Source organism: Danaus plexippus, chromosome 5 (assembly GCF_018135715.1).
Source record: "Danaus plexippus chromosome 5, MEX_DaPlex, whole genome shotgun sequence".
Taxonomy (NCBI): Eukaryota; Metazoa; Arthropoda; class Insecta; order Lepidoptera; family Nymphalidae; genus Danaus; species Danaus plexippus.
This window is the reverse complement of record NC_083539.1, coordinates 8885834-8909526: the sequence shown is the minus strand read 5'-3', so window position 1 is coordinate 8909526 and position 23693 is coordinate 8885834. Positions and strand designations below refer to the sequence as shown.

Genomic DNA, 23693 nt, shown 5'->3' with positions numbered 1-23693 from the left:
TTCTAAGTGACTGAGCTGCTACTAACTTAATCGCGATAACTACAAAAAATAAGCCGTGTCGCGCATATGACTACTGGCAGGATCAACCAGGGAGATGTGTTCCGGAACCGAACTGCGTGAATGTATAAAGATTAATATATATATATATATATATAGGGCTTTTTTTACATAAATCGTTACACTACTACACTTATCGCAAGTGTAGCTGTATATGCTAACAACACAAAAAGCCTTAGAACGTACACGAATTGGAGACGCGACTCTGTAAACACAGCTTTATGTCAATGGGTTAAGAATTAATGAAGCTGTTTGATAGTAAAATCAAACATTCGTCGTCTGGAAGATTGACACATCCGCGGTGAAGACAGGTTGAACTATAAAGTAAAAAATAAAATATAGTTAAAAAACTAAAAAAACATGCTTTTCTAACTAACGCAACTAAAAAGTAAAAAATAATCTTTAACAGTATGAAAGATATGGTTCTATGGTATACTAATATCTTCCGCTGACTGTTATTGTTAATGTTAAAGATTATTTTTTACTTTTTAGTTACTTTAATTAGAAAAGCATGTTTTTTAGTATTTTTAAGCTATATTTTATTTTTTCTTTAAATTCGTTCACTTGTATTAGTCTATCCGGCTTGTACCGCGCTCCAAAGATGACTGGAGTCTTGAATACCTATTTTTCCAGGGGGAAGGTGAGCCTCGAGGGACGAGCGTGGAGATCTCATACATTCTAACTTACTCCAACTCAAACAACAAATCACCAAAACAAATCCATGCCTCTACTTTAAAGCCGAAAAATGTAATATTTCAATGGACCAAATATTTTATTTTTATTTTCTTTGAACAAGTGGAATGTTTTTTTTGGGCGGTATGAATGTTGTCGGGCCATCCGTCCACCTCAGGGTATGTTGTGTCTTTGGAGAGAGTGAAGGAGCGGGATTACGGGCTCTTACTACTCGCCTGCAGCTATTAAGAAAAACAAAAACGACAAATAAATCTTATCCGATGGAATCTTATCCCACAATCATGGTTACCAAAATACTATATTGGTTCTTATAGAAAGTCAATTCCGCGGTTCAGCTCGCTGGCTTCAGTGACAACAAAACCTCAGGCTGAACAAGCAACCAGGTATATCCCTGTGGAAAAAGTCTTATAAATTCTGATACAAAACAGCTAACCGGGTATCAGAATTTATCAGTTACAAAAATATTTATAAGACTGAAAAAATTTTCTGATACAGATTTCTATAAGAATCTATCAATTATCAGAATTTATGAGACCGTTTCCACAGGGATGTTTGCCAGGGGGCCGCTCGCGTGGACAAACAGTGTGGATATGGACTTACTAATTTTACTCTTCAATATTTTGTCGTGGATATTTCGTTACACACCCAACATTTCCTGTCTCTAGTTGTATATTGTTTAGGACCTTCCTGTATTCCACTATAACCACTAACGGACAAAGGGTCGTTTTTCCCTTTTTTTTACATTAGAGGCACTGCTTCGATAACATCCCAAAAACTTCACGGCTGGAAAACATAACGCGAGCATTAAAATATTATTCACGTAGTCCGCCGAACGCGAACCACGACTTGTTAATACTCTTGCTTGTATATGCTTTCTTCATTTTTAGCATCTAACCAATTATTTTGGTCTGGAAAGTGAATTGCAATTTTACAACGCAAAACAAACATAGACACCTTATAATTTTACGATACTTTCTTTATCTCCGACCTATTTTTGTTCTTGAAATGTATGTTTTCTATCTTTAGTTAAAGCAAATGTTACCGAAGCTTAGCTCACCTACCTGTTCAACGACTGTCCCCGTCTAGTAGACTGATTATGAGATGGTAGAGACTCATCGTGAAACATGAGGTCCTTGAACAGGCACAACTAAAATCACTAGAGTTATAAAGTATTGCATTTGGAAAAACTATTTAACAAGTAGGCGTTCTATGTTATAATAATTTTTATTTACAACTATTTTCTATATGTTGAGTGGTAAGCTATGGCAAATAGCAATGTAATGAGTTTTCAATTTAACTACGAGCTAACTACTTAAAAGAAGGTGTTTCAAAGATTTGAGATATAATGTAGGACTAAATCAGGGCTGTTGTTTGTCTCCAATAATATTTAATATTGTAATTAATATTTTGGTAGATAAACTACTAAACAACGAGAAAAAATTGGGGTATCGGTTCAAGTTCAATAACAAATACACAAAACCCATCTTAGCCTTCGCTGACGATCTCGCAACACTGACACGTAACCTCAAATACTGTCAGCTACTATTGTATTAAGTGGATAAATTCTGTGAGTGGACGGATGGATTGAAGACAAAACCAAATAAATGTCACTGTCTGTGTTTCAGTAGGCGAAATACAAAATATGCCTCATACGATCCCGGATTATCGTTAGGCGGTCAAAGCGTTTCTACGGTTCCGGAATATGCTCCTTTTAAATTTCTCGGTCGTAAGATAGATAATATAGATCGTACTCCATCTTTAGAAGGAATAGTGGATAGCTTTTTAAACGACCTCAACAATTTGTTGGTTTCCCAAGGAACCGTCAGCTCTATTATCACAAAGCGCTTTAAAATTTGCGAATACATAAATATATGTCTGGTCTGGAGGACGACACACATATCCATCATTATAGTCCAATCCGAAGCCATTTTAAAAATAGAGTAAGACTTGACGTTTGATTTTATAGCCCTACTGGCTTCTCTCACAAAACGTACTGATCGTTCGTTTGTGGTTATTTCCCTTTGCGCTCTGGCTCCCGAAAGACTAACCGATTCACGTATGATTTCTCGAACCCTATCGTGACGACGCGAGTATCGACCGCTATCCAGGAGTACCTTACATCCCAACAGCAAATGCTTGCCAGTTTCAAATGCCTTCCTACAGATATAGCAATTTCTTCGGTACCTTTAACCTATCTTACTAAATTACTCTGATCTGAGAGTTATTTGTAACGCTTTGAGATAAAATTTTAGCAATGCTAGCGACCAATCATTAATTAAGGTGCTCCATTTTAGTGCTAATGGGATGCAAGTGAAGTCGTGACTCTAGCTCTGAGGCATCTTTGTCTTTTGGAAGCGATGTAACGACTTCATCATGGGTTTCCTCAGGATGTATCTCTTGGAAACTCTTAGGTGTTTATAAAGCTCCGATGGCCTTTTTAGACTCATCCCAAAATTATTGCGATCCCTGAATAAAGCTGGCGAATCAGCCGTTAGCGCGAGCCCGAGCCACAACTTTAACAACTTCATGACGCCTGCATCTAATTTTGACAACAGGGTTTTATTAAAATCATAGACGAGGAAAGGCCAATTTAAACGTAGACGAGGAAAGGCCAATTTAAACGTGAAGTAAATCTCCGTGGTAGTGACAATTATGACACTCTTTGTAACAATAAATAGTGGATTCATAAATAATGATGTTCTACGATAAGTAGGTAAAGACAACTGTAAGCTACAAGTGATTTAAATAAAGCGGAGGGGAGTTTTCATCTCCCTCACTTTACTGAACATTGAAGCTGTGTTAAGAATTTATTGACGAACGTTGAATTAAAAATATATAGTTTATTAATTTAAATTCAATGAAGCCTCATTACCTGATACCTGATTTAAATACAGCTTTTCTGGTAAAAAAAAAACTATTTACTTATCAGTGCTAACAAGAAAAATAATAACAATAAAAAAAAATTTTTTTCGTCTTGACTTCAGCTGTTAGACCTAATGGGTTTGAACTTCAAAACCTACTTCAACGTTCTCGGTGCACACAGCTCTGTCAGAGAAAAAAGACGACTCTTATACAACTGCTTTTTAATATGACGTTTTATTGGGTAAAGAGCAAGAAATCTGCACACAAGTGTCCTCCCGGCTACTAAGGCCCGAGACGAGGAAGACAGCTGGCACGATCCGAGCTGGTTGCTCACACACACACACACACACACACACAAACACACACACACCATTCGCATCATAAACAGCTTCAATCAATCAAGGAAATAAGGCACGTAAGTAGATTCTAGATGCGACAAATTATTACTTTTATATTTTTTTCAAAAACGTACTGTTTCCACTAAATATTCCTGACGTTTGTAAGTCGAGCTAGATAGAAAGTATGAAATGCATCTAAGCCTATTATCCTATAAAACATACGAGTAGATACTACTGTTACAAGTGGCGCCATCCGAGCCGTTCTAGTTATTATATACTATAACCCTTAAAATCATTTTTGACTGATTACAACTATAAAATATGTCAAAAAAATAATATAATTATATTTAATTGTGATACTGAACCATTGTAATTTTTAATGCCTATATTTAAGTATCAATTGGTATTTGAAAACTATAAATACTGGTCCAGCCATTTTGTATGACGTCACTGGAAGTAGCTCTGAACAGTAACTGTATTTCGAACAATATTTATACCGATTTTTCTAAGACATTAGACCGCATCAATCGTGGAACTTCAAGTGTCATTTGGAAAAGCTCTCTAACATCATGTATGAAGATGGCTTCAGCAGTTCCTCGAGGAGCTGGTCAGTGATCCCGCGAGAATACAAATAGTCCTCTACAAAGTTACATTAAGGATCGCTTGTTCTCGACCTGACCCCTCGCTCAAGTGTGTCTTTTTATTCGTAGAGGGTTTAGTCTATGCTTGACTTGAAGTTTATGCAGTCACCAGCCTTGTCGTCTGACCTGTTTTATAAAAACGGTCTCATCTCCGTAAGAGTCTCATCTTTAAGGACGGAACTACATTCTAAGAAGTCGAATGTTATTAGTAATTTCCTTTCCGTCTCCCTTCAGTGTGAAGGGAGACAGTTGTCAGTTGTTATCATTACTAGTGATCATGATTCCTTATGCTGACCGCTGTCAGTGTTCCTGACCTCCCCCTCCCTCCCGCCTCCAGGTCACTCTTCACTGACCGGAACTACAATAAACAATCAAACATGAAGCGGTCGTCCTGTGACCGTCTAAGGGATCTTCTCAAGTCGCTGTGATAAAAAAAGGATGAAATGAAACAAAATATATAATTATTATATTATATATTATGGTCGCTAGAGAAACAAGAAATCATCAGTAGGGCGGCCGGGCCAGGCCGGGCCAGGCCTGGCGAATATTGTAACATATTACACGCGCTACGACTCGGTGACAGGTTCCTCATCTAATTTATAAATCGACGATACGAATAGATTCCAGAAATAAACATCAAATAATCACAAAGAAAAGCTCAGGACGAAAACACCACGACTCCGCGGCCGGCCGAGCGCTTTGAAGAGTTAGTGACCCATACAATACATACAGGGGAAAACTACCCTCGGGTAGCACAAGTGTTCTAGAGTGTGAGAGAGTCCGTGTGGGAGTGTCTTTATGCGGAGGAGACCGGCGGGGGCGGCGGCGGCGGAGCGAACAGGGCGGCGGGGGGAGGAGCCGCCCAGGGCGGCGGGGGAGCGAACCCGCGCCACGGACCACCGGCCAGCATACCTGGGGACATCGGGAACAGTTACAGGCGGACCGAGAGCTGCGAGGACCCGGGGTGGGGGGAGGGGGGTCACACTCACCTGGCGGCGGCGGCAGGTGCGGCGAAGAACCCGGCGGGAGAGTGCCGTCAGCCTGAGGACAAGAGAGACACATCAGAATACGAGGAGAGAGAAACGAGAGCGACACAGGGCGGCGGCCCGGGAACACGCACCTGGTGCGGCGGCGGCGGAGGGAAGGGCGGCGCGCTGCCGGGCGGCGGGGGCTGAGCCGCGCTCACGGACGCTCCAGTGGACACCGCGCCTGAGACATACATACATGCGGTTAGTACTGGGAGACGTGGACGAGGAGAACACCCGGGACTATACTCACCGAGCCAGGGAGCGTGCGGCGGAGGATGCGGGGGGTGCGGCGGGTGAGGAGGGTGAGTCATCGCGTGGAAGCCGCCCATGTTCCCTGAGAGAAGTAATGAACCTATGTAATACACTCTGTCAGGTCACGACACACGTTGTGTACATTTTTAAAATAACAAAGCTCAGGTCACATCTGACGCGTCCTGTAGCTACATCTACACTTCCAATAAACCGTTTGGTTTTTTTTTTCTCTTTTCCAATTCAATTTATGACTTTTCAACTAAAATTCTTTCCTATAGTCTTGAAAATTTCGTATTTTTTTACGATAAATTATTGCTGCATTCTGAAGAAAAGGTATTTTTAGAAATGTTGTACGGAGTCAAACTGTCTCTTCATCAATACAGCGAGTCTGCGGCTGAGCGTCGCGGGATGTTCACTGACCCACGTTAAGGTTCAGCTCCGCCGTCTCTCTGCTCCTTGCCGGGACCGCTTCTTCGTTTATGCAAAGCGCAGGTCCGGCGGTATGCGGACTGTTGTCACATCTGTTGTCTACTGTCACGCCACGGCTTTGGACTCCGAGGAGTGACGACGTGACGTTGTTTGAGAGCGGTGTGGTCGGCTTCGAGTACCAACGTATAGTCGCCGGCTGCCAGCTAGAAGGCCGCCAGTGAGGCATCATATAACTCCTCCCTCTCTCTAGCGCGGAGCCGAGCGCGTCGCCAGCTTTCGTTGTAAATCTTCTTAGAATCCATATAAAGCGGTACGCCTCTTCCCTCTTTGTGCGAACAGCAAGGAACAGTTTACCTAGTCTGTGTTTTTTCCACTTAAAATGTAGACGTATTCAAGACCTGGCGGATTAGCCTATCCTGGGGCGCGGCGCGGCGCTCATCCTTTACAGCTTCGGTTCTGATTACCGTCAAGTGCAAGGATCGCCACGCAATACTAGTGGCATTAAATAAAAAGTAGGAAAAATGGCAAATGAATAAATGAGGAAAATGTGCCCTGGTCAAAATTTCCCTTTCTTTCAGACATGTCATCAGGCACTAAACTCGTACCTGCATGGCTCGATCACCTTTGATTTCTCTAGGGAGTATGTTAATTGACGTATCTTTTTAAAGAACTTTAATAATATTTTCAGTCTGGAGAAATAATTTTTTTTAAACGTAAATTTCGGTATTTATTTAAATTATATTTTCAAATCAATAACTATCGTCAACAACTCTCACCGGGAGCCGGCATGATAGCCCGCGGCGGCGGCGCGGGGGCGAAGGGTCCGTGCGTGCGTCGAGCGGCCGCGGCGGACGGGCCGGTGACTCCGCCGACCCCGGGCGGCGCCTCCCCCAGCTCCGCCATCAGCGACATGTACTCCTCGTCGATCTTAGCCTGCACGAGTGACGCTTGTTAGTATATGTCCGAGACGAGTACCTCCATCATCTCCGGCGGCCGTCGTCACCTTGTCGTGATGCAGGGCGGGCGGCGCGTGTCCCGGTCTCTTGGCGCGGCAGTCGCGCGCGATGTGTCCCGCGCCGCCGCACGATGAACACACGATACTGTTCGTCACGTTCGGCTTGTCCGGACACTGAAACGGGGACGGGGTTAGCGTGTGGGGTGAGGGGCGTGCGGGGTGAGGCGAGGGGGGCAGATGACTCACGAGCCACGTCTTGTGGTCGGCGGCGCTGCAGTTGGCGCAGCGCGGCGAGTCGCTCTCCCTGAGAGTCCCGTTGAGTTGCGCCAGTTCCCTCAGCTGCATGCGGCGGAGGTCGTTCTGTCCCTCGGGCACCTCCACACCCTGACGGATCACCTCCTTGATCTGCGGACCGAGAGACGGCGGGCGTAAGGGACGGGTCGCGGTGTACATACCTGCTAGTGTAATGGCCGATCTGAACGACGCTAGATTACCTTCTCGACGGCCTTCTTGACGCAGTCGGCGTTGGTGGCGGTGATGTAGGCGTGCAGAGGCTCGTCTTCCCCGGGCAGCGGCTGGCCGTCCTTCCTGCCGACTTTTCCCTCCTTCACGGAGCCCTTTCCTCTTATTATGATCTTGGCGCCGGTCTCCTTCTCCATCGCTGTTGCCCGAGAGAGGCGATCGAGGTTCAAGTGAAGGTGAAAGTTGATCATATATTTAAGGAAATTTCTTGAGGTTAGAGGATGATCGGTTGGCGTCGACCGAGGACAGGAAAGAAGGATCATTACCAAAAGTAATAATCGGATCGTTTAAGGTGGACGGGGAGCAAGGGTGAAGGCGGAGGGAGAGGTCAAGCGTACCTTTGAGCGTGTTGCCTCGCGGGCCGATGAGCAGACCCACGAAGTTGATGTCGGGGTGTTCCTCCTGAGGGATCATCACCTTGTCGTGCACACGGACGATGGGCGGCCTGCGGGCGGACACAGAGCGTTAACGAGCGTGAGGGTGGGCGGTGAGCGAGTCGAGGGTCATGACGTCACGGACTTGTAGTCGGGCGGCGGCTTGAACTCGGGGTTGATCTGATGCATGCGGGTGACGAGCCGGTGTCTCTCCTCCTCGAGTTTCCGCCTCGTGCGGTACTCGCGCGTGTTCAGCCTCTTGCCGTCCGTGGAGTAGATCGGCTCGGGCGAGGGCGACCTGACACACACCAACGTATGAGAACCGAGCGGTGGGACGCGAGGCGGCCGCGGTGTCGCTACGAATTAGACTAACATCTCATAGTTGAGATATCTGAAATGGTTTTTTAATTTTAATTTCAAAAGACTTTTAGAGAAACGTGTCCCGTGAATCTATTCCTACGTCGTACGCTAGACGAGCGCCTGAGAAACAATATATTATTATGGAACCTGAAATTTTAATATCGTTAGCGCTGAAAATAATCGATTAGTGAATTAAGTTATCATTAGAACCGGGCTGAAAAGAGTTACATTAGGTCGGTCACATTACAACGATACTATCATGTCATAGGGGGGCCGTGCGGCCGAGCGCTACGACAACCTGCAACAGAAATGTCGCATTAGATGATACCTCACAGGGTCGGGAGGGGGCGGGGCCAGCATGGCGCCCGGTATAGTTACACTAGGGAGGGGGTGGAGGGGGGCTCGCTTCTCTGTCGATAACATACTAAGGTGTATAAATTGGTGCGCACCTCTCGTCCACGCTGGCCGGGATGCCGAGGTCGCCCGAGCGCAGCTTGCGGCTCACCTCCTCGATCTGCAGCTGAACTGCAAGGGAACGGGTTAGCCGCGAGCGACCCACGGCGTTAGAACCAGTCAACGGTACACACACGCGCTCGCAAACACACACAGCGGAAAATACAAAGGCTCAGATAACATTGATGAAGAAGACGAGCGCGGACTGAGAAAGATAATGATCGCACCGAGGGAGGCCCGGCACTGGACGAGCACGGGGACACATTATCGTTCTCAGGCTCCGGGACCCGTCCACATGTTCACTCTTAATATTAATAAGAAATGTAAAGATAAAATTGATCATCAGAGAGGGTCACATGATACATTAAATACGGTAACCGAGCACAGTTCACCATCGCCATCGGCGAGCGGAGCCGCGGGCCGGCGCCGTGGCAGACTGTGTTAAGACATCGCGAGGAGCGGTGGCGGCGGCTACGAGGCGGGCGTGTTCGAGAAGAGTAGGGCGGAACAGAATACGACGGAAACGGGAAGGCGGCGGAGACGGTCGCCTCTCGGGAGGGACACTCACGTAGATATTGCTCCTCCTGCTCGCGAGTGAGCGTGGAGGGCAGCACGGTGGGCAGGCCCGGGATGAAGGTCTTGTCGTGCTCGGAGCCCATCCAGCGAGTGCGGCGCCGCCGGGCCCGACGCTCGGCCGCCGTCTCCCCGGGAGGACCTGCGAAACACGCGGACGGCGGTCAGCTCCTCTGTGTGCGTGTCTCCGTTTCTGTGTGCGTGGATGGTCCGTACCTTGTCCGTCGTCGTGGTCGTCGTCCGGATGGTGGTCGGGAGGTTGCTTGTCGCGGTACCGTCCCTCAGTGCGCGCCTGCAGCAGCTCCAGCTTCTGCTGTACAGAGGTGGGCGGCGGGATGGCGGTGGCCGCGGACAGGGCTGCCGCCGCCGCCGCCGCGGGCTGCACGGGCGCCGCCAGCCGCCGCTGAGCCACAAACGTCTGTTACAGGCCGGCCGGCGCACGCATTATATGTTATGGATGTCATTAGTATAGTGTTACATATAGACTACATCCGACCTCCGAGGACACACCTCCTCCTATCTTGTCTACCTTTGTTTAAGTCCCTATTATCATTTTCCTGTTCATGGTATGGGAAAAGCAGCCCTCAGAAGAGCCAGTCAATTATTGATAGTATACTTGTAAAAGTAATGTGTGGTAATGAATGCTATTTCATGTTTCAAAATAATAAGTCTAGTGAGGATGATTCCAGAGCAGGTTATAATGCCGAGAACTGAGAAAGTTTCTTTGTGCTGTTCCAACCAACAGAAGCAAAACAAAACAGAAACTTCAAATCCATTCTTTTACTTACCAAGTTGCTCTGTGACCGTAATGAATTGTCTAGGAATGCTACAAAACTTCTTTCATTACAGTGACATAAAGATATTCTCTTTTTTTTGTATGCTTAACTGGTGAGACCACTCCATTCAATGAGGAGTTTACTCCATAGATCCAATGTCAGCTGATATGTCAGAATTATTTATTATATAATGTAAATTATTTAAAATGACTTATTGGTCAATATAAAGAGTCCAATTGGTCAATATAACCGACACAAACTGGGTTACAGCACCTGCTTTACCTTCTGAAAGGTTCCAAATCTTTTTTGTTGTCAGTGAATGCTTGTAGTCCTTCTAATATGTAAGCATCACTGACACTACACTTGTTTCCTGCCTTTGTAACATTAGCTCTCCACTAGATAACAGCCATATATAAAGTCTGTGTACAATATGATAGTAGTAATCCTGACCTGAGCCACGGCTGCTGCTGCCAGTATGGCGGCTTGTGTTGCTGGGTTCATGGAGGTGGGAACGGCCACCTGGCGAGCCGTCGCCTTGGTAGTGGTGCCCACCATTTGATCCAGTAAAGCTATTGTACCATCCCTACACATACAAAATAAACTCGATATATCACTATGTAGTATCATTATATTTCATCAGCTCACTTTATTATAAATGTAGATTAAAGTGCAAATTAATGCATTTACTTCTTATAACATATTATTTAATAATTCACTAGACATAAGTATTTTCAAGTCTGAGAAAGAACTAAAGCCATAAACAGTAGTCTCCAATAGTGAAAATGTTCAGTGGATTGTCGCGACTACCTGTCTTTTGATTTTCTGCCGCGACTCCTACTACGGCTTCGAGAGCGACTGCGTCTCTTTTCTTTATGGCGATCACGGCTGCGGCTTCTATCACGATCTTTGTCCCTAATGTGAAAAATATATAAAAGTAATTAATATTAAAAACTGTACCTTCAACACAATCATTAGTATTTAGCCTTACCTCTTAGACCGATGACGCTCTCTATCTCGATCCCGGTCTCTCTCCCGGTCCCTGTTTCGATCGCGATCTCTATCTCTCTCTCGGTCTCTGTCACGGTCTCGATCGCGGTCCCTGTCGCGTTCTCGATCCCTATCACGGTCCCGGTCCCTTTCTCTCTCCCTATCTTTATCCCGGTCCCGTTCCCGTCCCTTATCCCTGTCCTTAAGACGATCACGATCACGAGACCGTGATCGGCTTCTGTCTCTATGTCGAGAACTCATTATTCTTTTAATTATGAAATGTTCCTTCAAAATAACTAGTTTTACACAATCTTTTCGATACTTATATCAAATGTTTACAGAAAACCACCAAGCTTACTACTAAACAGAGACAAACACTACAAAAAAGTATACCACGACGAATAACAAAATGGAGTAACCTCAACCCGTGTTCGTTTTGATTTGTAGTTTGTACCGTGAATCGTGACGTTTAGTAATTATTGTCAAATATATTGACTGCCTTAGATTCTGTACTATTAATCTTATAATTAATCTTTTCTGTGAATAATGTACAATTAAATTCTAATATTCGTATACTTATATTTTTCTGAATTCCATATTTTTTGATACTTTTTCTTGTATATATATATATATATATATATATATATAGAAAAAGTACTTCGATAGCTTTAAGTAACGATTTCACAATCAGACATTTATTGAAAGATCGTGTACAAACGTTTTGTTCTCAAGCGTGTCGTAATTGTTTTATATATTTGATTTAAGAAGAGATTCCTGATCATTATACAAAGTGCAAAGAATTAAATTAGTTCGAACCAAAATACTTATCAACTTTTTTAGTTTTAAAAATTGCACGGGCAGACTATATATAAAAAAAATATATTTAAAAAATTTTATGTGCTGTTGTTTCGTTGGCGTTCCCTTATTACATGTGATAAATTTATTACATATATAATATAAAATAAATCTGTTAACTTGTCTGTACGTGGTATTTTATAATTTTAAAATTTAACTCGGACGGTTATGCTTTTTAATCACAGCGTTATTCAGAATATGCAACAAAATCATCCACAACTGAAAATAAATATATTAGTTTGTTACCTGATTTATTGCTACTGCTTCATGAAATAAAATATATTCAAAAACAAAAAGTATTTTTTACATACATGATGAACTATAAGTTACTCAAAAATTAGAAGACCAAAAAAAGGAATTATATTGGCGACTCGTGTATGTGAGGGCTAATTTAATGTTAGCTCCGAAATGGAAAACACCTTAAGAGAATTGATAATATATTTTTCTTTGTTAATCTGATAGTGAAAAAACCATATTCACCAATGTTTTCAAAGTATAAAGTACTTAAAATATATTAATTTAAAACTCTTTCGGTGATCTAAATCTAATAAATTGTCGAGTTTGAACAGATCTGACCTCTTCACTTAATAAAAAAGTATTTATTTTGAACAAGTTTCCATTATTTCAATAAATAGTCCTTAGTGATTTGTTTCTTTGTATATTTAATAATACTACATTTATTTGCACAAGTTACATCAGAATAGGACTGAATAATTAATTTACTAATATTTTTTAAATAGTCTCATTATAATACAATTGTAGAGATCCTGATAGCTTGTCGAGTATCTATGTACAGAACACTTATTTGATTATAAAATGTACTTTCATGTGCTATTATTTTCACCAAGTCTTGTAAAGAGCAACAATCTCGAAAGTTTTTCTTCTTACAACCTGTTAATACTATTTGACAGAATTTTAAATACTTTTTTTAAATTAAATTTTCATAAAGCAGGGGATATTTCATTAACAGATAGGTATGTGTGAGTTCTGTGGTAGGTTGGGAGTCACTACTGTAAACACAAACAAATGTAATAAACAAACATCCGTATTTCTCAATATATTTTAAAGATCAAAATACATTTCTTACAACTCGTAACAGTTCAATCATACCAAATTACAATTTAGAACAACATTATACCATTGCTTATTACAATTTGTCACTTAAAAAAATTACAAAATGCTGCAAATTATACTACGACAGCTTAGAGCTAAAACAATTGCATGTCTAAGAGGTAAAATTAAATCACTGCAACACAAAAGTGGACTTGATCCAATCCCCAATACAAAGAGCAAGCTTGCAGTGATGTAATTTAAATTGCTGAAATAATTGAACACAATATCTAGCAAAATATAGATGTCCTATAATGAATCATGAAAAAAATCTTATTTCTAATACAATCATATTTATCTCCTTATTTCTAAAATATTACTAAAACTTAATATCTATAAGATAAGTCTGGATTAACAGTTCTGTGAAGTCACTCCACTGTCCACATCACTACCCATAAAGACAACTATATATACCAATCGGTTGATAAATTTTTAAAATGCTGAAACTTCATCCGGGTCAAATGCAGTGAGAATGTTGTGTTTAGCCTGCAAGCAAACAATGGAATTAAAATGAGTTTCGACTTTTAATTTGCTATGTATAATAATATTCATAACTTAACATTCCAAAACTAACTAAACTTGAATGAATCACATTTTCCGAGTAGTTATGAACTAATGAGAGTACCTCAATTAGACGGGTGCTCCGGGGCCGCCTTTCTTGCCGATAAGCGACTTGTGTATGTGTGGGATGACTCCGCCGCCCGCGATGGTAGCCTTTATAAGGCTGTCCAGCTCTTCATCTCCGCGAATGGCAAGCTGCAGATGCCGAGGTGTGATACGCTTCACCTTTAAATCCTTGGACGCGTTTCCCGCTAACTCCAAAACCTACCATACAATACTACTATTTATAATCTGAGAACCATCTACAATACACAATTTACAGTTTGTTATGACAACGCAATTTCCCGCCAAAACATATCACGTCGAACAATTAATAGATTATTGTTAAGCAAATTATAAATTTTAAAGTAGAATTCAAAATCATTATCCATTTTAAAAAAGCTTTCATACAAAAGACTCGACAGTCTAACATAAAACTGAAGAACAAGCGGTACATTCATTTCCCGCCAAAATATAAAGTTTAAAGTTTACGCTATAGTAAACAAACAGAAGATGTCATATATTTTAGGCAATTCAATAGCATAAAAAATCGCAAAGAAATTAATAAATTGGATATTTTTTCCAGAAAAAACTAACAATTTCATATTCTAATTGCACTTGACAGCCGCCATATTGACAAAGCGTCACTTACCTCGGCTGTAAGATATTCAAGAATAGCTGCGGAATATACAGCCGCGGTTGCACCTACACGACCATGGCTAGTTGTCCTATTTTTAAGATGTCGATGAATTCTGCCTACGGGAAACTGAAAACAACAATAAATAATGTTGACGAATTCATTGATTTCCCCTTACAAGCCTGGCAGCCATACTAGAGGTCATGCGTATTATTTAATTTTATGAAATTATTCTAGGAAGAGATTTCACAACTCAGTCGTATCTGTAAATTCATTAAATAAATTTTAAAACAATATAAATATACCTGTAATCCTGCTCTTGCTGATCTCGATACGGCTTTAGCCTTAGCTTTGCCTGAATCTTTACCCGCTTTACCACCAGCCTAAAAATCATGAAAAAAAACCATTAATTTTTATCATACGAGGTTGAAACTTCGCCAGGTAGTATTTCACAGTATTCTCCACCGAAAAACACAAGAAAAACCGCACAACACTATGTAATTTTCACGAAATCTTGCAAAACTCACCATTTTGAAACGTGTAAGACACTATCACCACTACTGAACAACCAATATAGGAAAGGCGCCAAGCTAAATCAGCGCGACAAAGATGGCAGCGCCGCGCCACTCAACGATCTGACAGGTTGGCCAATCGTAAGCAAACGGAAATGTCGTAAAACAAACAAGTCTCGCCACATGCAGACAACCAATAAGAACATTACAAAATGGCGGGCGTTCAAGTGCTGCCAAGCCATATTGTGGGACTTTTGGGAAACTAATCGTTTTTTAACGATTATTATGTGCATGAGACTTGTGAGTCAAATATTTTGCTTTATAGTACCGTAAAGTTAAAAACCCTTGTTTAAGATATGGCGTAGTTAGTTTTAGAAACTAAATGGAACCTGAGAGGGTATTTGATTTAAAACATTGTGTAATATATAATTTCATTTAAAAAAGTAATAATGAGAATAAACAATTGTTGTAAAGGGGGTAAAAGTTTAAATAATAAATCGAATTGATAGATTAAAAATAATATATGATATAAAATGGGCTCCAATAATTTATCATTCAATCATGCAAGAACCACTCTAAAGTGAGGGTGAGGGCTTCCTCCAGACTTTTGCATGTCTCTCTATCTTTGGCAATTGCCATCCAGTTTTTACTAGTTATTCTAATATGCCATTTTCCCAACAAATCAGTCTTCCTCTCTTTCTAATACCTGGAGGTGTTCCTCAGCCTTATCGTCAGGCTAGAAGTCAAGCGGTCATCGCTCATCCTGGCTGCATGGCCTGTCCAACGCCACTCGATTTTTGTGAGAAATTAAGTGCATCTGTGACTTAAGTTTTTTTTCGAATGAAATTGTGTGAGATTTTTTATATTTTTCCTTACATTTGAAATGCAATTCTCCATACTTAGTTGGCAAGATCTGATGGTATTCCTTACGCGTAGCGTGAAATTTCCACTTTTGGCCACCATATGTTATAGAAGGAAGCAGGCATGTATACATTATTGTCTTTTTTAAAGTCATAGGCAAGGTTCCTTTCAGTAAATCTTATAGACTCCAAACTTTTTTAAATTACTTTGATATTCTTCTTTCAACTTCATTTGGTTGTTGTTTTTCAAAGGAGACTTGTTTTGCCTCAGTATATGTAGTTGTTTACGTATTCCAATGGTTTCTGGTCAAGATATACCTATAGGGTGTTTTATACTGTAGGTCATAATTTTTGTTTTATTCAAATATATTGAAAAATATTAGAGAATTCTAATATTTGTTTAACTGGTAAATAAAAGATTCCAATTAAAGTTTTACTTCGCTACTTAAAAACGAACTTTTGTATTTTTTTCTTTAGATTGCATGTGTCCTATAAAAATTATGTTAAATATCAATTAACGATATGAGAATTCAGATTCCTCTAAAAATCGATTTTCAATAAGACCTTTCCCTTTAAACGAAATAGATTTTTATAATATTCATGTGTTGTTTTTACTGACTTAATAAAATGAAGAACCTTTTTCCCTTAACGAAAGTTTTAATACTTTTAAAAGTCTACTAGTTTATTTATTGACCAACTTGAAAATGAAATGATTGAGTTAAGATTGATTACTTTCTCTTCAGAGCCTCGGGCTATAGTGACCAGTGTCATAATGTTTACGATTATATTAAAGTGAACTATAAACTATAAGATGAGCATTTTATCTTTATAGCGATTGTTATTATCTATTGTATTATATGTACTTCACAAATAAATATTAGACGCCAGCTACTATTTTTTGTACAGGTTTCGTAATTAGTAAATGTTGCACGTACTTATTATTATTTTTTAATCATATGTAATTATTTCCATATCTACTGTCGTTAGTTAAGGTCTTTTGAACTCGGACAGTATCGGATTCGTCAGTGTTCCTCATACTGTGTAATGGTTACTATATATATTTTTTTTCCGGAAAGGACAGGACTGGAAAGATGGAACAACGGACCGTCGCAGAAGGATTTGGTTTCAACTCACCGATACTTTGATATTCTTTTATTTCACATAAAACATTTTTTGGTTTATAATCACAGTAAATTTATTGGTCACACATGTTGATATTTGTTTAATATCTTCTAGGGTTAAAGACCCCCTGCTTGCTGGCAGTGATCGGAGATGAGATACGTCTGTTTTTTTTTAAAGTAGTATCGCATTTACTACGATAAAGTTTAAATTTATTACAATAAAGAGGAAATGTTACACAGTCACATATGAAAATTAGATAATGTAAAATTATTATTAGTCGTAACTTGCGATCTTAGACTCTACTTAATAAGAATTAAAAATAATAGTCCTCAGAGCGCGCTCCGAGGCTGGTCCGGGCTTAGTCCGGGCGCGTTCACATCTCGTCGGTGAGCTCGTCGCAGCGGTCCTCCAGCTCGTACTGTAACAAGCAACACGTCACGTTACGTCACGGTGCGGGCTCGTGTGTGGGTGTGTGCACGTGCGTGTGTACGTACCTCGTCCAGCTGTAGACACTTGCCCCACTCGGCCAGCGTGATGCGGTGGTCGTCGTCCTCGTCGCAGCGGTCGAGGAAGGGCGCGATGCAGTGCTCCAGCGCCATGAGCGGCGCGCGGATGGGGAACAGCTCATGGACGGACACGAAGCGGTCATTGTCGTGGGCGTCCAGGTCGCACCACTTCCAGATGGCGGCGTTGGTCCAGCGGCGAGTTAGGTTGCTTTCGGCCTCGCGCTCCATGCTCAGGTAGTGCGGGGACAGCTCGCGTCTCTCCGCCATGTCCCTCATGATGTTAAACAGCCAGTCGCGCATCCGACGCGGGAAGTCCGACATCTCGCTCTCGGTGCACTCCTGGAATGAGAGCATTGTGTTGAGCGAGGCGGCGCCGAGAGATCGAGAGGACAAGTCCCAGTCTCTAGACTCACGGGCATCTCGCGACAGGCTCCGTAGTACTCGATCTGAACGTGGTGGTACTGCGGTCCCCGGCACAGCTCCGAGTTGTCCAGACACAGACAACGCTGGCGGTACACCTCACAGTCCGACGACCAGGTCTCGTTGTGGTGAGTGCACACCTGCGGAAAGCCGTGCGGTTAGAAGTGGCAGTGCGACTCGGCGCCGAGCTACATCACGACAGAACCTTCCGGCGCGAGTCCGTCTCGTAGGGACACTCCTTGATACAGTTGCAGACGGCGTCCCCGTGCTCGTTGATTTCACACACGCGGCCGGCGCTGCAGTGCACTTTCAGACACGGATCTGGCCAACACATTTTTATCGTTTATTTTAAGAAACAGTCTACGTATTGCCTCGTCATATCGCAGGGCAACGTGGAACTTGATTATTAGTGGTTACGGTGAATGTCAGATATCTACGTTTTGAGTTTCAAGATCTGTTATATTTTTTGGGCTGCTGTTGGTTAGGTTTCAAATATTTTATAGGAATGAATTTTAACAAAAAAACCATTGTTCAGCATAGAAAATAAGAAAATGATAGTTCTACATTCTTCTGCAGCGACATCCGTCTCAGCGCAGTTTGTAAGTCTCCGTGTCACATACCATCTAAGAAAACTTCATTCCCGTTCTGATCCGACTCAGCGATTTCATTCATGAGTTCATTGATGCGGGCTCTCTCTGATTCCTAAAAATGAACAAACACAGATCAGCTTTTGAATTTATAATACGGCGAGGTAGATGTTCCTCCTTGAAAAAGACTTTTCAGTCGTTTTATCTAACAAAGAGTCGGAAGCCCTTCAGGAAACCTTAAACTTAACATTAAATGAGTCAGATTGTCAAGGAACCCTTCATAATCTAATAGAAACAATCGTTTTCGGGAAGGTGACTTCCACAAAAGTTGTTCAATTTGCCGTTCTAAGAGAGTATCAGAAGGATGCTGAAGGTACCTGGAATTTCTTCTCGTCAAGTCTCTCGGCCATGCCCAGCTCGAGATGCTCTGCTTCCGTGTCCTCTCTGCCGGGGAAGAGCCGTGCGTGAGCCAACATTGAGGGCTCCGTGGTGGTTGTGGGGCGCAGCCGCCGATGACGACGACGAACCTTTACATTGATATTAAAGAGATTTAAAATCAGCATCTCTTAAACATTACAATTTAATCGGTTCTGATGTAATGAGCATTAGGAAAAGGAAGAAGCTTGAGGAAAAACCAGGTTTGATTTTGATACATTCCTTATCACAACTCACCTTAGCGGTCAGGATGCAGATTACTCTTAAACATTTATAAAACTCATGGATCATCAGGTCATACATGTATATTGAAGACCACAGGGTTTTTGAGACTCTCGTTTTAAAGATCATAATCGATTATGAAAAATACAATAGACATCCGTTTTTGTATCGTGTACCTATCGTTTTTCTAACATCAAACTTACCTTTGCCTCCGTCATACAAACTGCTGCGACCAGCAGGGCCAGCAGCAAGATATGTCCCTTCATCGTGATTCTATTCTGCAAACAGATCAATTACACCCATCAATTTAAGAATCACTTTAGAAATAATTAAAACATCCTGAGAGCTCTTGTAATTGTAAAATTCATTTGAGATATAATACAATAATTCAACCCAGACTCCAAGCGAGACTCCACCGCAAACCGCCAGTCGTTCATAACCTGAGGATTTATTTAACGAGCGAGGCCCGGTGTTATATTTATCATCTTCTAGGGACACGTCGACACACACATTCCTCTGACTTCTGTTTATATTATTTCTGAACGACTGTCGACTGTCCGTGTGTTTTTGTTATGTTTACGACGCACAGCCTAAGACTTTCCGGAAATGAGAGCTGATCGTCTAACAGAATAGACAGTACACTGTACAACTACACTGTGGGACCCGACAAGTTATCAATATGAAAGTTCTGAAACGAATGATTTAAAAGGCATTTCATATATTATGAATCATATACAACTTATCATTTAAATAGTCGTCCGAGAGCTTGCAGTTCTACGCTTCAAGTCGGCTTTTCGCTGTAGGTACATACGGAGTGGTTTCAGTTATTCATAACTTAGGTTATTGTGTGAGAGACGGGAAACGCTTCGCATGTACTATGACGATGCAAACTTAATTTAGACATAACTGTCCCCATATTTAAGAAATCTCAAGAGTCATGTCGGATAAGATAAAAAATCTAAATAAAGATATAATAGTGTTCCGTTAATATAGTGTAGAAATAATATGTTAGGTACTACATAGTGTGCGACGCGGGAACTACATCTCCCCGTCATATTGGTACCTCGGTACCTCGGTAAGTATATCGAGACTCGTTCGTCAGGCAGGACATTGCTCTGAAGACTGAGATTCAAATTCACATCAATATTATACCGTCTGAGAAGAATTCGACGAGTGGATCGGTTCTTAGGTGTTTTTTTTTATTGTTATGGTGTCGTAGCAGACAGGTAGAAAAGGAATTAATAATGTTAATTCAATCCAATCCCATTGTTTATATAGTTAAGACAGCAACATTAACTAATAAGATATGAACAATTTTAATAGTAAACGATCAAAACTTTAACAATATAAAAGACTGTGTGGAAATACTTTAAAGTAGGATGACCATGTGCAAAATGAATCCGTCAAGAAAACGTTTAAAATATATGTATTGTCGGTTGGTATTCTCGTTAGCTTGTGATGACATCACTCACATCTCCAAACAATGAACTACTCGGAATGTGATCTTATATGAAAATGTCCGTTAACTAAATCAAATGACATATCTGTCACCTCCCGCCACGACTCGGACTAAATATCATTGACGTGAAATATATGGCTCTATTTTTTTTTGTGAAACTAAATAACAATTTAGTGAGACCCTTTATTGTTAAGTATTTAGACAGCATAATATTATAACCTGGCTCCAATTCCCTCAAATTGTCGCAATACAAATATGGACAAATCGCAAGTAAGTTAGACTCAGGCCCTGAGTCAACGAAGCATCTTGATCTATAAAACATAAATAACTATGTCATAGTTCGCGTTCGTGGCCCATTTGCCTATTTGAGTTCGAGTCGATTGAAGAAAGAGTTATATTAATAATTGGACTTACGACCACAATCACATCGCGGCTATTTATTTCTATTAACCTTAATATGAGACGTCACCTTTTCATACCTCATTATTTACGAGAAATTCAAACAGATGTATTGGAGCCAGCACGTACAAGTTACTCTACATGTCATTACATTTATTAAAGATACGAGTCATGACGTCAATTAAATTAATACACGGATCTAATCTGTTTAGACTTTAGAATAGGTAAATGTTATAGCTCACACTCAACTGGTGTATCACATGAAGGAGTCGTCAACCTCACTTCAAGAGAAATTTAGCCACAAATCTAAGAGAAAAATCAGGTAGTCAGTTCCCACTTCCCACTAGTAGCAAATGAAATTTATATTTTAATTCATCTTCAGTTTGAGTCTGATAGGTTGATAAATAAAGAAATTATTTTTTTGTTATCGTCAAGCTAGTATTTCAGTGTGCCAGAAAACGTCTTGGTAGCATCGATAGGAGCCGGCGATAACCTGCGACCGACCTCATTTCAGATCTGTGTCGTTTAATGTTTTACGACTTCCAAAAAATATTCTGACGTTTTGTGATCGACCTATAACCGACATTAACTACTCGCAACTCCTATATTTAGATTCATCACCTAGGTTTCGAAATGTTACGTACGTTACTGAACTAATATCCATGAACACAGCGCCGGATTTACCACAAAGCGCTAGTGGCAACAATGATGCCCTCAGATGTATTAACTTGCTCATCCACACAGAGCGTAATTTACCTACTTCTTGAGAACATAAAGTCATTAAATAAATATGTAGTATAGGTTTCACAACAACATGAAACTATATCTACGCACAGCTTCTTCTTAGAGTTACTCGGATAAACAAATTTAAAAACCCACAGATGGAGTTCTTAAAAAAATGCTGGTTACCTAAGAATTGCTGTATTACCTAAGGAATAAGAACGCGCCATGACTGCCTCGCGTATGATTAGTCCGCCACTGCATGAAGTCAACGTGCATTTACCTATATAAAGTTTACCGGCCGGAGCAATCGTAAATTACGATTAGTATACTGCGATAGTTTGAATAGTTTTATATATGACTTTATGAAATAGGTCATGATGACAATGATCCTGCAAAACAATTATCTATAATTCGCGCTGAGCGGACGGAAGGCCGGTTATCGTGTCCGCCGATACGACCGCCGACCCCGACACATGATAAAAATACAAAAAATATTATATACCGATCGGCTTTATGGCACACAGAGGCTACCTAACGATATTCAGATCTTAATTAAACTATGAACATTCAAAATTGATCTCAGACGCTGGAACATAATACCTAAATAAATGAAGACAAGTTATTTTAACAAACGAACAAAATCTGTCTCCTAATGAAAAAGTTCCAGTATATTTTCTTATTGTAAGCTTGTCAACCGTTGTTTTATTGTACTGAATATTGAAAGTTTTAGTAATACGTTGCTGTTTGTTACAAACTGGGAACGACCTATTTGAAATTGTTTACAGTATCGCGTACGGACGCCAATAAAATGCTGATACAAAATAATTGCGCTTCTGATGACTAAGAACTACGGACTGTAGCGACGATCAGAGTGCTCAAACGATTGTACAATCATTATTATTTTATTTTCTTCCCAGAGGTTACTACTTCAGAAAAAAATTAAAAGCATTGCTGTCATTGCCCCCTAATTTTGAGTAACTGCTAGATAAGTTCGTTATAAGACATAAATAAAAAAATAGATGGATTAGATGACAACTAAGTTCTCAGAAAGTGTATTGGGGACACTGTAACAAGAAACCTCTCTGAATATGGTTTTAATATTGTTTAAAAGGGGACAATATTTTGGCAGGTTGAGAACTCCAGCCGTTTAATCTCAGGGAGAACGTGAATCTGTGCCTCACTGAAACCTGTTCCCGGTACGATAGCTTTAAAAAAAGTTCACCCCTAATATCTGATTCTATTAATTCTTCATCTTTCATAGAAACTAAAAATATTTCTTACCAGAAATGTAAAAAACCGTTTGTTTAGTTTATTAGAAGGTTAGTTCAGTTTAGTGAATTTTAATTTATTATTCTCGATATCACAGAGACTCGGTATATTGTAAGCGTGTATTTCGTCCGTGATACTTACCCCAGTAACCGTTCGAGTCACCGTCTCCGTCGACCACCTCCGTCGGACTGCGCGCCGCGCGGTCGCTCGCCGCTCGTGGTCGCTTCCTCCTCCAACCAGCCGCGGTCGCACGGCTCCTCGTATTTACTCACTTGCTTCCATTCACGTGTTTCGATCTTATTATAAACTAAAGTCCATATTTTGCTCCTTCGCCGCAGTCCGATGGTTCTTAGCCTTATAATATATAACCTGCGCATAACACAACTGACTGACTCGACGTGAACTCTGTGAAATCTGTTCAACTTTTGCAAACATTATCCTGAGCAAATAAGACAAACACAAGAATTTTAGTAATGCTGTTTGTCTCGGTGTGGGACCATCTAGCGTTAATTTTGAAATGAGAAATAGAATTCAATTTTCTTGGGTTCCTCTAAGACTTTATTTTCTTATGGTCAGATAAAATATTTTTCACATAATTAGGTATCTATTGTATTAACCAATGACTCAGTGATTTAATATTTGTTCTCTAGGGATGGAGTCTTAATGAATACTAACAA

General features: G+C 41.0%; 3 protein-coding genes and 1 long non-coding RNA gene across 5 annotated transcripts; all 4 read right to left on the bottom strand.

Annotated features, from left to right (window-relative positions):
• Positions 1-205: 205 nt before the first annotated feature.
• LOC133320808 (uncharacterized) lies at positions 206-3312 on the bottom strand. Its single transcript, XR_009753934.1, has 3 exons — positions 1812-3312; positions 1351-1533; positions 206-971 (listed from the first exon to the last, which is right to left on the bottom strand). It is a non-coding gene; the product is annotated as an uncharacterized LOC133320808 (long non-coding RNA).
• Positions 3313-5049: 1737 nt separating this feature from the next.
• Positions 5050-11756, bottom strand: LOC116768887 (splicing factor 1). Of its 2 annotated transcripts, none has more exons than XM_032659756.2 (16): positions 11302-11756; positions 11121-11225; positions 10764-10896; positions 9754-9955; positions 9533-9679; positions 8961-9036; positions 8297-8449; positions 8116-8222; positions 7750-7916; positions 7502-7660; positions 7304-7429; positions 7077-7233; positions 5870-5953; positions 5712-5800; positions 5581-5632; positions 5050-5503 (listed from the first exon to the last, which is right to left on the bottom strand). In XM_032659756.2, exons 1-16 carry the CDS (start codon positions 11559-11561, stop codon positions 5388-5390), a joined length of 2133 nt encoding a protein of 710 aa, XP_032515647.2. In that variant the 5' UTR covers positions 11562-11756; the 3' UTR covers positions 5050-5387. The 2 variants fall into 2 exon arrangements, with proteins under 2 accessions (XP_032515647.2, XP_032515648.2); XM_032659757.2 differs by having other exon boundaries at positions 9754-9940.
• A 1441-nt stretch (positions 11757-13197) lies between these two features.
• LOC116769107 (histone H2A.V) lies at positions 13198-15181 on the bottom strand. Its single transcript, XM_032660119.2, has 5 exons — positions 15030-15181; positions 14808-14885; positions 14518-14631; positions 13891-14090; positions 13198-13751 (listed from the first exon to the last, which is right to left on the bottom strand). The coding sequence occupies exons 1-4, from the start codon at positions 15030-15032 to the stop codon at positions 13896-13898; spliced, it is 390 nt and encodes a 129-aa protein (XP_032516010.1). The 5' UTR covers positions 15033-15181; the 3' UTR covers positions 13198-13751; positions 13891-13895.
• Positions 15182-17011: 1830 nt separating this feature from the next.
• LOC116768964 (SPARC) lies at positions 17012-23310 on the bottom strand. The gene is made up of 8 exons (XM_032659899.2): positions 23158-23310; positions 19370-19444; positions 18887-19036; positions 18543-18624; positions 18128-18243; positions 17916-18062; positions 17491-17841; positions 17012-17414 (listed from the first exon to the last, which is right to left on the bottom strand). The coding sequence occupies exons 2-8, from the start codon at positions 19430-19432 to the stop codon at positions 17370-17372; spliced, it is 954 nt and encodes a 317-aa protein (XP_032515790.1). The 5' UTR covers positions 19433-19444; positions 23158-23310; the 3' UTR covers positions 17012-17369.
• Positions 23311-23693: the final 383 nt, after the last annotated feature.